At 40.2% G+C, this 16,566-nt stretch overlaps 1 protein-coding gene across 1 annotated transcript in view; it reads right to left on the bottom strand.

Annotated features, from left to right (window-relative positions):
* Positions 1-3,035: 3,035 nt before the first annotated feature.
* The window catches only part of Ids (iduronate 2-sulfatase), a 26,436-nt gene continuing 12,905 nt past the window's right edge, over positions 3,036-16,566 (bottom strand). Inside the window, exons 7-9 of the mRNA XM_005369192.3 lie at positions 13,811-13,937; positions 10,022-10,195; positions 3,036-6,707 (exon numbers count right to left, since the gene is read on the bottom strand). Coding sequence (XP_005369249.1) covers positions 6,235-6,707; positions 10,022-10,195; positions 13,811-13,937 — 774 coding nt within the window. The 3' untranslated portion in view covers positions 3,036-6,234. The remainder of the gene's footprint in view (positions 6,708-10,021; positions 10,196-13,810; positions 13,938-16,566) is intronic.

Below are 16,566 nucleotides of genomic sequence, written 5' to 3'. Positions count from 1 at the left end.
CTGTATAAATAATAAACCTTTAAAAAAGATAAAACAGGAATTCTTTAATAAATAAATAATAATGGGGTACAGATCGAAACAGAATTCTCAACAGAGGAATCTCAAATGGCCAAGAACCGCTGAAAGAAATGTTCATCATCCTTAGCCATCAGGAAATGCAAATCAAAATGACTCTGATCCCATCTTACACCTGTCAGAATGGGTAGGATAAAAAACACAAGGGACAGCTCATGCTGGAAAGGATGTGGAGCAAAAGAAACACTCTTCCACTGTTGGTGCGAGTAAAAGCGTGTACAGCCACTTTGGAAATCAATATCTTCTCAGAAAATTGGTTATCAATATATCTAAAGACCCAGCAATACCAATTCTGGACACATACCCAAAGGATGGTCCACTATATCACAAGGACATGTGTACAACTATGCTCACAGAAGTTTTATTTATAATAGCCAGAAACTAGAAACAACCTAGATGTCCCTCAACCAAAAAGTGGATAAAGAAAATGTCCTACATTTACACAATGGAGTATTTATTATCCAGTGGTAAAAAAAAACAAAAAAAAAAAAAACAAAAAAAAATGACATCAGGAAATTTCCTGGCAAATGGATGGAACTATAAAAGATTGCCCTGAGTGAGGTAACCCAAACAGACCCAGAAAGACAAATATGGTATATACTCATTCATAAGTGGATATTAGCTGTAAAGTAAAGGATAACCACGCTACAACCCACAGACCCAGAGAGGCTAAGTAACAGAGAGAGCTCAGGGGGGATGCGTGAATCTCCCTGTGAAGGGGAAATAGAATGGACACTGCCAGTGGACATGGGGATGGAGGGTGGTGATGGAAACAGGAAGGATAGGAGAAATGGAAGGAGAGAGTACTAGGAGAGACAACTAGAATCTGGGGGCATTGCATCTCTGGGATGAGCTAGAAACCTAGAGCAATGAAAATTCCCAGAAATTTGAAGGTGACCCTAGCTAAGTCTCCTAGCAATGGGGAAAACAGAGCCTGAACCACCCACCTCCTGTAACAAGCAAGAATACCAGGGTAGGGACTGGGACACCGACTCAGCCACACACCCTTTGAATTACAATTTGTCCTGTCTACAAGATGCACAAAAGTTGTGGCTGGAGACACATACCCCGAGAGGGAACTTACCCCTGAGGGCCAGGAGCCAGAGGTGGGATACCCCAGAGACCTAGGATCGAACCAAACACAAATTGCAAAACAAAAAGAAATCAATGAAATGACTGCTAATAATATTCTGCTATTATCTATAGATTTATGCCAAGCCTAACTGTCATCAGAGAGGCATAATCCAACAACTGATGGATGCAGATACAGAGACCCACAGTCAAACATTAGGTAGAACTCAGAAAATCCTGTGGAAGAGGGGGAGGAATGATTGTAGGAGCCAGTGGTATTAAGGACACCACAAGAAACCCCACAGAACCAACTAATCAGGGTTTACAGGGGCTCACAGAGATTAAACTGACAAGCAGAGAGCCTGCATGGATCTAACCTGGGACCGCTGCATATATGTTACAGTTGTGTGACTTGGTCATCATGTGAGACTCTGACCAGTGAGAGCAGGAGCTGCCTCTGTGTTCCCTGCTTTTGGGATCCTTTCCTCCTACCAAATTGCCTCATCCAGTCCTAGTAGAAGAGGTGCCTAGTCCCACTGCAACTTGATATACTATGGCTGGCTGATATCTGTGGGAGGCCTACCTGTATCTGAAGAGAAACAAAGGAAGAAGAATTGATGGGTTGGGGGATGGGGAAGGAGAAGAAACTTTGATTGGGATGTAAAAATTAAATAAACAAAAAAGTGGTTAAGATGGTAAATTTTCTGACCTGTATTTTACTGAATTTTAAATGCATATTAAAATTTGAGAATTTCTGTCAAAAACAGACTAGCGCAGGAAAAGTGGTAGTTACAATTATTAACCAATACCTGCCAACTACCGTGAAAAACCATGCTAAAGCTTGAGTGTGGCTTGGTTCTATAGCAGCTGCTTAGAGTGGATGAAGCCCATGTTTGATCTCCAGTTCTGGAAAACAAAATATCTTGTTATTTAGGCTATAGCAACAGACAACTGTAAAAGTAAGAATATACTGAGCTTAAGGCCAGCCTGGGCAACATAATAAATTTTTGTCTCCAAAAGCTACTGACATTACACTAGATCACAATTAAGACAGAGACTATGTGGTAGTAGACCCCACTTATGAAAAGATAAAATGTCCTTATCTACTCCTATTTATTTGACACAAAAAAGGAGTAGAAATACATACAGATGTCAACATTAGCTATATTCTGAAGGTTGGCATGATTTTTAGTGTTGTCACAATGATAAAAATCCAGAATCACCCAGGAAATGGACATCTAGGCATGCTTGTGAGGGATTATCCTCATTACATTGACTAATGTGGGGAAGATCCACCTTAACTGTCTGAGAACCCAGGACCGACAGAGCGAGCAAGCACACTAGTGAACACATATCAATTACTCTCTTCTGTCAGTGGACTGTGATACCTTTGCTTGCAACCTCATGGACTAGGAGCTAAAACACCCTTTGCTTATGTGTGCTGTCAAAACTGAAAAAGAAACTAAGGGAGCTGGAGAGATGGTTCAGCAGTTAAGAACAATGACTGCTCTTCTAAGGGAGCTGGGTTCAATTCAAGCACCCACAAGCAGCTAATAACAGTCTGTAACTGCGATTAGAAGGGATCCAACTCTTTTTTCTGGCCTCTGACAGCATCAGGCATGCACAAGGTGTACAGAGACACATGCAAGCAAAATATTCATACAAAGAAAATAAAATAATTTCAAAAACCCAACTAAGAAACTAGGCTTCTTTCTAGCTTCATCATTTTTTAGCTTTTTAAATAATGAACATCCATTACTCTTATAAGTAGGTGGAAAGACAATAACACCAAGACCCCCCAAAAAACCCAAAGGAAAACAAGTATTCATTTCTCAAATGAAATTGTTTGTATGGTTAATACAAAAATGAAGGAAAAATTATCACACCAGAAAAGAGCAATTTATTTTATTATATTAAAAGGTAACCCATAATATGACCACACAAAGTCAGACAACTAGAAATGCAAAGCTCAACTGTCACACAGAGAGAGTAATGGCTCATTAATATGCAAAGAATCAGAAGTCAAAGCAGGATACAACTTTCACCTATTATTTTGGACCACAGGCTTGCTTTCTCGATGCTATGGTTTTATGTATAGGCTTGTTGACTCTGTTTTCTAACTTTAGTATGCTATATCAGCAATAAAGGACAAAATAGAGCTGCTTTCGATGACTCGGCAGTGAGAGACCATCCTATGGTAATACTTTGAAACCTAACATTTTATTCACAAAGTTGATCATAGCATTATGTGTAACACTAAAAATTTGGAAATAACCTAAATTTCCAATAACTGAAAGAAGGTTAAGAAAATTACAATAAAACTATACAATAAAACATATTACCAGCAATATAAAATATCTGAGAAAGTCACTAAAAAACCATACATAATATTGAGAGAAAACGTAAGAACAGAAATTGTATTATAAAGAACATAGAGGATCAAGAAATGGTAAACATCCATACACCCAAAAGAACAAGTTATTACATGACAATCTCAGGATAAAGCAAGCACTCAGACATTTTCTTGTGTTTTATTACATTTCTGATTTCCAATTTTTCTATAATTAACACATAAAATTCATGATGATAAAAAGCGCCTTTTAAAATGTGAAGTAAATAGATTTTTTTAAAAGCATTCAGTTTCCCTAAAATACAATCTAAAGAGTCCCAGAAGCCTCAGCCTCTAAGCAGTGGGGTAGGGGAGCCAGGCTATGAAGAATGACCATGAAGTGGTTGGAGCAAAGAAGTGAAGGCACAAGCTAGAAGGGCCAGGAAGGCAGGGATTGGCAAGGAAAAGTTAGCCAAGGAAAGGGGCATTGTGGAGCCAGGGAAGACTCTGACTGCTCAGCGGAGGTCTTTCTAGACCCTTAGTAGGCACTGACGGTGTTCTCAAAGGGCAGGGTCAAGAGGAATTTTTTAGGAAGACACATGGATTCCTTAAGGAACAGGGGAGGGAAAAGGGGGGAGGTAAACAATTTGGGAAGGAGAGGAAAAAGGAGAGAGGCAATGGTGATGAGAATGAAAGGAAGAGGCTGATGGCCACAGCAAACTTCCTACTCTATGCCTATACAAAACATAGTTTGCTCATTGTGGGCAAGTGCATGACAGTAGAAACCTGCTAATCAGTTGAAATCCAGGATAGTTCTGCCCAGTAGAATAGTCTGCTATGATGGAAAAGCTCTATGTCTAGCTACTGAGCACTTGAATTATGATGTACCGGAAATCATTTAAAATGTTATTTCATGTCAGTGAATTTAAATTTGAATAATCACAAATGTCTTGTAACTACTATGTGGATAGCACCACTGGGCTTATGATTTCATCAGAGGCAGAATTTGGAGGGGGCTGACACTAAAACTGTGATTCAGGAGATAAAATAAGAAAACTGAAATGTATATACTATGATCAAACAGAAACAATAAATGAATGTAAAATAAAAAAACCTTTTATCAAAATCTGTCCCTATAACTGTGGAGTAAGAGATGAAGCTAAGCAAGATAAAAACATGCTGTGAAGAACTTCTAAATTGCAAAAATGGCACTGAGTAAATACAATGAGAGCAATAAAGATGAAGAACAAGAAGAAACTGAAATAAACCATCTACAAAAGCCAGTTTCTAGATGAGAGGCAAATGTAGGGATCAGGAGAGACGAATGGGACCATCAATCCCCAAATACAAATTGCTGTTGCCAAGACAGTCACTTGATTGCTCAGGAAAATAACTATGCTATCAGTTACCCCTCTACTGTAGGTCAGCTCGTAAAAACAATCTGTCTTTGAGATTTTACAGACTTAAAAATAATATCTTGGCTTTTGGGTTACAATTTAATATACAAGAATAATTAAATCTACTTAACTATTTGCTATATTTTGTGTTTAAAACATTTACTTTGAAAGACTGAGGCATTTTTAAGGAGAAAATTATTGAAATTACTCATTTAATACAAGACTAAAAGCACTGTATGTTAGAAAGCTGTTGATTAATGATAACTGAACAGTTTTCAGCACATTACAGAATTGACTTTTTTTTAAACAAGGGTAGGTAATGAAATAACCTTAGCCCTATTACATACCTTCTTATTACTTCCATATTTAGGGAATATTCAGGGAATGCAGAAGTACATTCTGAAAATTACTTATACCCTAAAGTTTCCACAAGCCAAAAGATAATGTACACTTCATAAGTTTATGTTTTCTTTACCAAAAAGTAGAAGTAGAATAGCTACTGCCTCCAGGATAAGTGGGTATTTGCAATTCTCTAACTAGGAATAGGAATATGATTTTGAATGATTCAAATCATGGGTATAGTTACATTTTAAATGCTTTTCATTGTGAATAACAGACTTTTTAACAGATACCAAGTTCAAGAGTTATACTATTTACTAGCAAATTATTATTTGGGTCAGCAAGTACTGAAATAGTTAACTGAATTTTGTACCTTTATTCATACTTTACTAAGCACTACTTATTATTTAATGAAGAAATGCTGCATTAATAATCCCATGTGTATTTTATCTTTCATTTTGAAATCTGTAGTCTTATAAACAAAAGTTGATCATAGACCATATAGAAGTTGCTTATAGAAATAGAACTTAATTTCATATTTGAGAAAGAACTAAATCCCATGTTAACGTGTTTTGACTACACTGGGCTACCGAAGATAATATGGCCACTTTCTGAAATGCACTAAATTCAACAGTAAATTATTTCTTTAGTACAGTACTATTCTTGGCTACCATGGATTACATATACAAAGGTATGATTACATTTTGTTAAGTTCACTTTTGTACTTACTTAAGTGATGAGTGCTTTTAAAATGGAAGTGCTTCAGCCTAGCCTAAATCCAATGATCAATTATAACTTAAGAAGAACTAAATGAAAAGATTTGTCTGCCACATAGTCCTAAGCCAAACTGATGATGCTGTTTTGATTGCTACTTGCTACCCACTAAGGTTATATCTAATACAATAGGCAGTAAAAGATAGCCACCTCTAAAAAAAAAAAAAAGATAGCCACCTCTAATGCCACCTTTCATGAGACAGAAGGGGGCAAGAGGACACATATGCGGTCCTCCGAGGCTGGCAGAACTCAAGGCTTCAATGAGTGGGGAAGATCTCCATGTTGGGAGTCATTATATATATTGTGATCCTGCAGTGGGTCAGAATCCACAAAATAGAGTTCCCCTGCATGGATGTCAGAAAAATTAGCCAAAAATTCAGCAGGATTAAAGCCAACCCACACTGTATACCTATAGTCTATTGTACGTATAGAGTAGCCCATGATCTTTATATCTTTTAAGCTTGGCTTGTCAGAATTCCACTGAGGGGAATCTGCAGGCCGGGGGTACTGACTATAGGCAATTGACTCCCGGGGATTACCAAGAAAGTGTGGATCCTCTTCCAAGTCATGGAGCTGTAAATGCCTCTGGAGATTCTGGCCTTCTCTGCAGAGTTCAACATGAAAAGAAGGGATGGGGCACCGAGGAGGAACTTGTAGTCCGGCAAGTCCAGCAAGTGTGGGGAAGAGAGATACAAGTTCCACAAGGTCCGTGACATGCCCACCTGAAACAGGAAGCAGCACAGCTTGTCTGGTAACCGCAGAGCCAACCAAACCAGAGCCTCTCTGAGCACCGCCTGGTACCCATTTCATTTTCGTATACAATATCCAATTTTTAGAAAAAGGAACTTAGAAATGCTGCCTCTATAGGACATTTCCCTTCACTAACAGTAACAGTGAAGGTGTTTCTTGCCTGCTGGAAACATTTTTAAACTACTTAAATTTTGGAGCCAAATAATTGATCCAGACAAGTTCAACCAATTACACCTCTACCCATGGTGTAAAAGTCTGTTTAAGATTATTCATTTCTAAATATTTGTTTTTGATTCATGTTTTGTTTTTATTATGGTAAAATACACAAAACTTGAGAGTCACAACCCAACCATTTTTTAGTCACAATACATGTATTCACATTGTGTCATCATCATTATCACTTCTGCAATTCATTTTATATCTGTCCCCACCACCTCAGCTCTTAACTCTTTACTAAAAGCAAACAATGGTTGACCATTTTTATGCCACTATCAACTGAGGACACTCATTCTACTTTCTAGAACTATGAATTTGACTACTAGACTACAAGAGATATCTCATGGGAATGGTCTCAGACCACAGTTGATCCTTTGTGCCTGGTTTAATTCACTTAACATGAGTCCTCCAGGTTCATCTATTCTATAGGATACACTGGCATTTCCTTTCTCTTAAAGGATGAATAATATTCTACTGAATATATATATCACAATATGTATATCCACCATAGACTAAGAGCAGAAAACAACTACTGGAGAAGGAGACTCACCACAAGCCTACAGGCCATCTCTTAGAATTGCCAAGCTCCCTTGCAACTTATGTCGAGAACTCTAGGGCCATAGCTTTTATGAGTCATCAACCATGTTCATGTGGGCTATTCAGCAATGCAGCTGCTTCTGAGTCATCAGTGTTCCTGTGAGGATCCTCTCACCCATCTTCCTTTTAGTAACCCCAATAAAACTCACTGATTCACCAAGTTAGGCTTTGGTGTAATTGTTACTTTGGTCTGTTGTGGGTTCCCTTTCCAGGGGTGAGTAGATGTGTGCACATATGTGTTGCATCTCCCTAGAAAAAAAACACCACTATGAAAGCAGAAGGCCACATGACCTAATGTATACATCATTCCAGAAAACAATCTAGCCAAGAGGAACTAGGACTGTGGGACATTGCACAGAAAGAATGGTCTGGATACTTATCAAGAGGAAGAAGAGATGAGGAAGCAAACCTGTCATGAAAGGCCTTGATAGCCATTGTAAAGAAATTTCCTCAGTGAGATGGGCACACAGGAGGGCTGGATTTTGGAGGTTCCGTTTTTGGTTTTACCTTTCACCTTTACAGTGGTAGGGATAAAAGTCGAGGCTCAGTCCATTCAGATAGGAACTCCATCACTGAGCTATATCCCTACCTCTGCTTTGAGTTTCAAAATTGTTACTTGAGAAGGAAACAGTCTAGGGCACAAGCAAGGAGACTTCGGAAACTTGCTACACCAGAAGGCTGGTGGCAGTGGAATTAGAATGGGGCAGAGACAGATTCTGAATGGAAAGGAGCATGCTTGCTGCTGGACTGCATAGCACATATGGAATAAAGAAAAAAGATGGGTTGAAAAGACTCAGAATTTTCTTTTTTCATTACCTGGGATTCAAACCAGGTCCTTATGCATGCTAGGCAAATGTTCTACCATTGAGCTAGATCCTGAGCCTGAATTTTGATTTTTAAGTTGAGTTTTCAGTTAGTTACAGAGATTGGCCTTGAACTCAATCTGTATCTCAGGCAGGTTTTAAGCATGTGATCTCTTATACCTCAGCCTCTCAGTAGCCATGATTACAAATCTCTCTACAGGATTTTTTTGTTGGTTCGTTTGCAGGTTGTTGGGGTTTTTTTTGGGGGGGGTCGTGGCTGCAGGCTTTTTTTTTTGTTTGGGGGCCAACAAGTTTCAAAAAAAGTCCTATCAGATTTTTCATAGCAATAAAGAATCAAGCTCATGCCTTGAAACTCTTTAACTTTTCTCTTGGTGTTGGGAAAGAAACATAGAACATGAATCATACAAAATTAAAAATGCAAAAAGAAAATTGGATGATATAAGCAAACTCAGAAATCTAGAAAGGCCAGAATGATGATCTAAAACCATGATCAATTTACATAGCAATGAACATACAGTGCAAGACATAGGTATTAAAGATGGAGCCCAGGGCCAGTCAGTCTAGAAAAGGGAACACCTGACTTAGTATAGCTCACAGAAAAACACTCTGAAAAGAGAAATGTCACTGGAAGTATGTAACTGGCACCTGAAAGTGTACCAGACAGGAAAGTCAGGATATAACTCTCAAGAACCTACATCTGGATCTCTGGGCCTACGGGACAATCTAATGGAAGCAATTCCTAAACTGAGAGTCCCTCTTCCCAGATACGTCTAGACCGGCAAAAACTAACCAGCATACTTACAAATTGCTCAAGTTCACTTTATGAACAAGCACCATTCTGACCTCTTTGAAAAATACATCATTTCCTTGTTAAAAAAAAAAAAAAAGAACCTACATCTGGCCGGGCAGTGGTGGCGCACGCCTTTAATCCCAGCACTTGGGAGGCAGAGGCAGGAGGATCTCTGTGAGTTCGAGACCAGCCTAGTCTACAAGAGCGAGTTCCAGGACAGGCTCCAAAAACCACAGAGAAACCCTGTCTCGAAAAAAAAAGAAAAGAAAGAAAAAAAAAAAAGAACCCACATCTGCCACTTCACACAGGTAGGAAGAGTGCCTGTTTTTCAAGGCTGTGAAGGCATAGTATGTAGAAATGAAAGAAAATGCCCTTTGCTGCTGGGGGTACAGAGCATATTAACCTGGTGTGTTTTAGTAGATCAACGAGCTCCAAAAGGGAAAACACCTCTCAGTAAGCACTGGGTCCCCCAAAAAAGCATGCACACCAAACATTCCACTAATATGTTGGAGAGACTTTGTCTCAGCAGGCTACAAACACTTCCTCTAAGGTCTGACATGTTGCTGTCACCTCCAAACAGCCCTCCCCACCTTGGGACTATCACTTGCTCCTTACCCTCTGTAATTTCTAAGGGCCCTGATATACAGTGACCATTCTTGTCAACTCTAGCTCTGCCATGCATTCTCAACCTAGTACATGGGAGATGCTTAAAAAATATATGAACACTAAACAATATTGAGAATGAATTCCAACACACCACAAAGTGGGATAGCTAGTTGTCTGATGAAGTAATTCCCATCTAAACCAAAGGTGCTCTCACTGCAAAGCACTGTTATTTCTATATATATATATATTATACCTGGATCCATCGATTTTGAGGTGGGATCAAAGGGGTCCTGGTAAGGAAAAAGCTTCTCGCCTACTCCAGGAAGTGGGGCTGTCTTTCCAGGAACATAGAACATCAGTGGCACACGTGTAGTGATGTCAAAATTGCTGTATTTAGCCCATTCTCCGTGTTCACCTAGGGCCCACCCTGGGCCATAAAAAGCACACAATGAAAGAGAATTAGTAACAATATTATGGTTTGTTTACTTTAGATAACATTTCATTTCTCAATGTAAAGAACAGAGAACACTAAAGCTGATATCCTAAGGAAATTCCTCTAGAATTATAAAAGCTAGTTCACATAAATGCTGCTTTATTAGAAGGCAGATATCTATCCACAAAGAAGAAACCTTCAAATGGGACAACCTTAAATTCTCAAACTATAGTATCTTTTTTTTAAAGTAACTAGAAATTCACACACACATTGAATTTTATCTGTTCAAAAGGCTCCAAATAAATGCACCTCTCCTGCCAAGCCAAGTACCTGTCCACACTTTAGTACCTACTGGGCACATATTCTACCACTCAGCTGTACTGAGCAGTTCTTCCTGGATGATAGGGTCCTAAAAGTTAATCACTCCACTACCTTGCCCTGTGTCCTAACTCTTGGCTATGACATGGGCTTCAAGTTCTTAGTACTGAGGTTGAATGACTGAAGAGCTACAGAACTATGCACAAGATAAGAATATCTTGAATTTTTTAAAGACATATCATGTACATTCATATATGAAAGAAAAAATAATCCAAATTTTCAGTCCTGAGTAAGAAAAAGAAATCTTCAGCATTCATTTAAAGTGTCCACTCTAAAAGATAATGTCCCAACCTACTTATATATAAGCAAGCTTTAAAGACAAAAGTGAGTGACAATGATTGTATGTAAAGAATCTCATGTTATAAAAATAACCACAGACACTAAAAGCTTGAGTGAACTGAGGAAAGTGCAGGTATACACCTGTACTTTATCACAGTCAAATTCGGTGACTTTTGCCAAGGGAGGTTGCAGAGACTAGCCTGCAAATTCCCTTATTCATTCTTCAAACAATGCTGGAGCTACAAACAAGTGTCAGAACTATTAAGAGATTATGGTCAAGAGGAAAGAGTGCTTACTGCTCTTGCAGAGGGCTGGAGTTCAGTTCCCAGGACCTATGTCTGGTGAATCACTTCCAGCTGGTCTCCAAGGATACCCACACTCACATAGCAGATACTTATATAGACATACACACATAAATAATGGTAAGATAAACTGGGGCTGCAGAGATGGCTCAGCAGTTCAGAGCACTGGCTGCTCTTCCAGAGGATCTTTGTTTGAGTCCTTCCAGTACCCACATAGAGGCTCACAAGCAACTGTCTAACCCAATCTCTGGGGATCTGACTCTCTCCTGGCCATCTGAGGCACTGCACATATGTGATGTGCAGACATACATGCAGTTTTGACACCCATATACATTTAAAAATCAAATAATGATAATAAAATAACTCTTGAGAGAGAGGGGGAGAGAGGGGGGATTATGGTCTTAGAAACTCAGACTGATCTCCTTAGCAGTCTTCTACTCAGAAGGACATCATGTCATTGGGGATCTGCAAGGGCTCTGGCAATCTGTCCATCCTTCTGTCTGTAACGCTGGAGATGTAAGACAGGAGTGTTCAAAAAGTCTGAAGGAGCTCAATAAGAAGTTTTCCAGATTATCACCTCTGTGGACTGGGTGAGGGGAAGCCCTGCTCTCTCCAAGACAAAGAGCCACGACCCAGTCGGTTTGTAGGGCACTAGCACAGTTGTTCCTGTGTAGCATGAAGCTAAAAGGTTGTGCGGGTTAAGAGGCTTAGGGGACACAAAAGTGAGAAGTCCAGCAGTGGAACATCAGGAGTCAGCTCTGGGAAGTTTGACCGATGTGCATGCACAGAACTAGCAGGGAAATAAAGTGAGCTCTCATTTGGCATTCAAAATATGGAGTACACAGGCCTTCAGCAACTCTAGAGGGCATAGCACTTAGCCTAATCCACAACATTCAGCACAGAGCTGTTGTTATTAGTTCATAAATAAATAAATAAATAAATATTCTTCTGCTAAGCTTCTTTCTAGGCTGCTACAACCAGGAACAAATATATGAACAGATACAGAGATCAACAGATATTATGCAGAGTAAGAGACCCTGAAATACTCATCAGCCCTAAATGGGATGTCTCCATCAGTTCCCTCCCTTCAGGATTTGGGGAACCCTGTGGAAGAGGAGGCAGAAAGAGTGTAAGAGCCAGAGGGGATGGAGGACACCACAACAAGGCCGTCTGAATCAACATGATAAAAGCTCATATGAACTCAGAGACTTGAGGCAGCATGCACAGGGCTTAAACAGGTCTGTACCAGGTCCTCGGAGTATATATAATGGCTTCCAGTTTAATGTTTTTATGGGATTCCTGACCCTCCTCCATCAGCAAACAAGTGGATCTGATTCTTGTGTATTCTCTTAGGCTCATTTTCCACTGTTTTTCTTGTCCAACTCCAATGTGTTAGTTTTTAATTTATCTTATATTTTATTTTAATATCCCTTGGAATCAGATAGGAAGGGTGTGGGGAGGAACTGAGAGGAACAGAGGGAAGGGAAACTCTAGTCAGGACATACTGTGAGAGGAAAAAAATCTGTTTTCAATAAAGGAAAAGGAAAAAAATAAAAGATAAAAATATGTAAGAAAGAAAGCACATGTCCCTGAGAGACCAAGGATTTGTCTTTAGACAAGAAGTAGAGAACCTCCACATAAACGTCCTCCAGATCTCTAGATTAGAAATGGGAGCTAAAACAATATTAAGGAAGGGAGAAGGAAGGACAGTTGGATATATCATTGGAATACATGTGATACAAAAGCAGAAAGAACCACATTAGTGGATGAAGGCAACTAGCTAGAAGAGGAGCAGAGGGTACAGGAGAGGGCAGCAGAAGGGAAGATTAATTTTAATAGAGAATAATGACATATATTTGATGATGCTGTAATGAAGCCCATAACTATATATATTAACTTTTTTAAAATGTGCATGAGGACTGAAGGGGTTGTTCAGCAGTTCACAGAAAGAGCATTTCCTGCTCTTCCAGAGGACCCAAGTTTAATTCCTAGCACCCATGTAACGCAGTTCACAACTGTCTATGACTCCAGCAGTAGAGGATCTGAAACCCTCTTCTGTCATCTCCTGTACCCTCTGCTCCTCTTCTAGCTGGTTGCCTTCATCTCATATATCCAAGATGGAGGGCCAAGAACAAGTAAATTGCTCTTAAAAGCTCCCCATGATCCTGAACTCAGAGCACTGCTGTTTTACACAACAGTATACCCCTGTGTATATAGAAATTGCCCAACATGTGCTTCATAGGAAATTGTAGGGCCCTGGTCTCCCTTATTCCTGGGGTGCATTCGAGTGACAGTTTATGATCAGCTAACTAAGCTTCCTGTGTGTTTCTGTGCTCTCCCTGCCCCTCCTGGTGGTTAGCTGCAGGGCATTTACTCCATTGTTAATATGATAATTTCCCACCTGCCTGGGCGGAAATCCTTGTGCAGCAGTTAGATACATAAGGATTTCTCCAAGTCTGAAAAAACGGGCATTCGGCTGGTCTCCTTTCGAATGACCCTGGTCTCTCTGTGTGTTCTTTTCAATCTCCAGGCTCTTGCCCGACTCGCGTTCGGTACAGGGGCACGCGAACTGTACCGAGGGTGTAACACAAAATCGGGTGTTACAGGAAATTGAGATGTTCAATTCACCAGTGCACTGCAAAATGCTTACCATGATCAGAAGTGAAAGCAATAATTGTATTGCTGGTTAGATGAAGATCATCCAAAGCACTCAAAAGATGCCCAACCTGAGTATCCAAATAGGACACAGAAGCAAAGTAGCTCTGACGGATTTTCCGCTGCAAATGAAAAGAATATTACAAGAGTGAAAGCAACTTTAAATGCCTTGGCATACAAAGAGTATGCCTGAACATCTCTCCCAATCCCAGCCTCTCCATTGACTGATGATATTGTTAGCCTAAACCTAACATTCCTTTTCCTCCCTTCTGCAGCCATTTGCTCCAGAGGCCAGACTAACAATCCGCAGGACCAAACTGACATGTCTAAAAGCAAATCAGCTTTCACTTTAGGATACATGTCAAGACAAATGGATGGCATTAACTGTTCCTGTCTCTGGTCTGCATATTCTAGAGTCTCTAGAAATGACCACTGAAACAGAAAATGATCCCTTAATCCTTGCATTTCCAGAATCACCCATTCTCTAATGAGGAGGATGCCAAAGATACCACTCTGCTCCATTCAAGCCACCAGGTGACTTGAAACACTAGAAATCGATTGCCTCCCGGCCATGGACACCCAAAAGTCCAAAATCAAGGTTTGGGGAGGGCCATTTCTGAATGTTCTAGAGCAGTGGTTCTCAACCTCCCTAACACTGCAACCCTTTAATACATACAGTTCCTCATGTTGTGGTAATTCCTCAACCATAAAATTATTTCATTGCTTCATAACTACAATTTTGTGCCATTATAAATTGTAATGTAAGTATCTATGCTTTCTGATGGTTTTAGGTGACCCCTGTGGAAGAGTCATTCGGCCCCGAAAGAAGTTAAGACCCACAAGTTGAGAACCACCTGTGTTTCTTGGCTTGCAACAGTCATTAAAATCTGTCTCCATCATCACATGGAGCTCTTCCTGCATCTGTTTCTGTCTCTGTCCTCCCTACCTGGTCTTATTAGGACAAAAGTCACATTGGGTTGGGGCTTACCTGATCAGTATGAGTACATCTTAACTTAAAGCAGACTACATTCTAAGGTATAAAGAGTTAAAGAGTTCAATATAGCTTTCTGGGGGTGACACAAATTAACTTATAATAATGACCGGAGTAGGCCTTTCCTCTGCCCACACTCTTACCAAGCAAGAAATGGCAACTGATTAACCAAGGTTTCAAGTGTAGCTCGTTTCTAACAAACTCTCAATAGGCAGAAGAATAATAAAGAGCAACCCAAGAGGAACTGCTGGAACTGCTAGCCAGCCTACACCCACATGTAAAGGAGCCATAAGCCTTTCCTGGACTGAGTCCTGAATACTGTTCATGGGCCTTAAGGCAAATACTATTCTTCCTCCCAACTACGCCCCAAGCAGGAAGAAACAAAAGAACCATTTACCAAATCAGCCCCATGTTCCACTATCCTCAGGGCCTCTGACTCATGAGATGGACCTGTAAGATATGCTACTTGTCATTGCTAGGGTAATGGCAGTCATGAGACTTGTCCCTTCATCTGCTTGCTATGCTTATAGAAGGATCATGCTGAACCTCTACCTACATTTACTGTTTAGTAAATTAACTTTTCAGTCTGGAGCCTGGAGAACTTTAGGCAGACACCTCCTGCCTATGCAGGTCACAGAAAGAAGGCAATAAAGAAGCAAGTATAATGCTCAGACCTATTAAGCCACTAGCTAATAAGGATACAACTACAGATAAGTAAACATACACATTATGGGAAGGGCCAGGGTTGAGACAGGTGAATGACCCTTCAAGTTAGTTGGTGTAGATAAATCAGGGTCACAGAAGGCTCCTAAAGCAACAGCATACAAGAGAGTGGAGTCATGGAAGAACAGGGTTCATTTGGAGCTATGTAATGACATAGGAGGCAGACAAAAACAGTAAATTAGGGCCAGATGACATACAATTGGAATTTCTTCAAGAAAGTGAAAGTCTCAGGCTGTAGGCCAAGAAGATCTTTCAAGACATAGATGCAATGCAATATAGACTGCAGGTTAGCAAAAGTCCTGTGGCAACAGCAGTCAGATTCTAAGGGCTTTCGACAAAATAGTATCAGGCCACTGCTGGTCCCTAAGAAGAATTCAGAACACTTGCTAGAAGAAAATCAGAAAAGCATGGGGTGTATACCTGTAATCCCTGCACTTGGAAAGCTGAGGCAGAAGGATCACCATGCATTTTTGTTCAGCTAGGTTTACAGAGTGAGACCTTTCTTTAAAAATGGGGAAAAAAATAAAAAACAAAATGTACTACATTGGTCCAGAAAGATGTATTCAGAGAACAGGGCAAAACAGGAATTTGGGGAGATCAAGCAGGTGTGGAGACAGGTAAGAAACATGGTGTCAAAGGAAGATGAGAAAGCCAAGGGTGACAAAATTTCACAGTCAGCAACAGCATGATTTGCTCCCATTTGATAGGAGATAGTACAAGAGGAAGGAGAAAAGGCAGAGTAGGGGTAGTGACCTAGCCACGTGGAAAACAAAAGAACCAGGTGATGTAGGAGGGTCATCTATCTATGTGTTACTTTCATTGGTTAATAAAGAAACTGCCTTGGCTTTTTGATAGGCCAGCTCGTAGGTGGGTTGAGTAGACAGAACAGAATTGTGGGAGAAAGAAAGCAGAGTCAGGCAGATGCCATGCTTCTCCTACCCAAGGCGGACAGTGGTTAGAATCTTCCCAGTAAGCCACCACTTCGTGGTGGTACAGATTATTAGAAATGGGTTAATCAGGGCTGGAGAGATGGCTCA

This window comes from Microtus ochrogaster, unplaced genomic scaffold, assembly GCF_000317375.1.
Source record: "Microtus ochrogaster isolate Prairie Vole_2 unplaced genomic scaffold, MicOch1.0 UNK45, whole genome shotgun sequence".
NCBI classification, from domain to species: domain Eukaryota; kingdom Metazoa; phylum Chordata; class Mammalia; order Rodentia; family Cricetidae; genus Microtus; species Microtus ochrogaster.
This window is presented reverse-complemented; position numbering and strand designations above follow the sequence as displayed.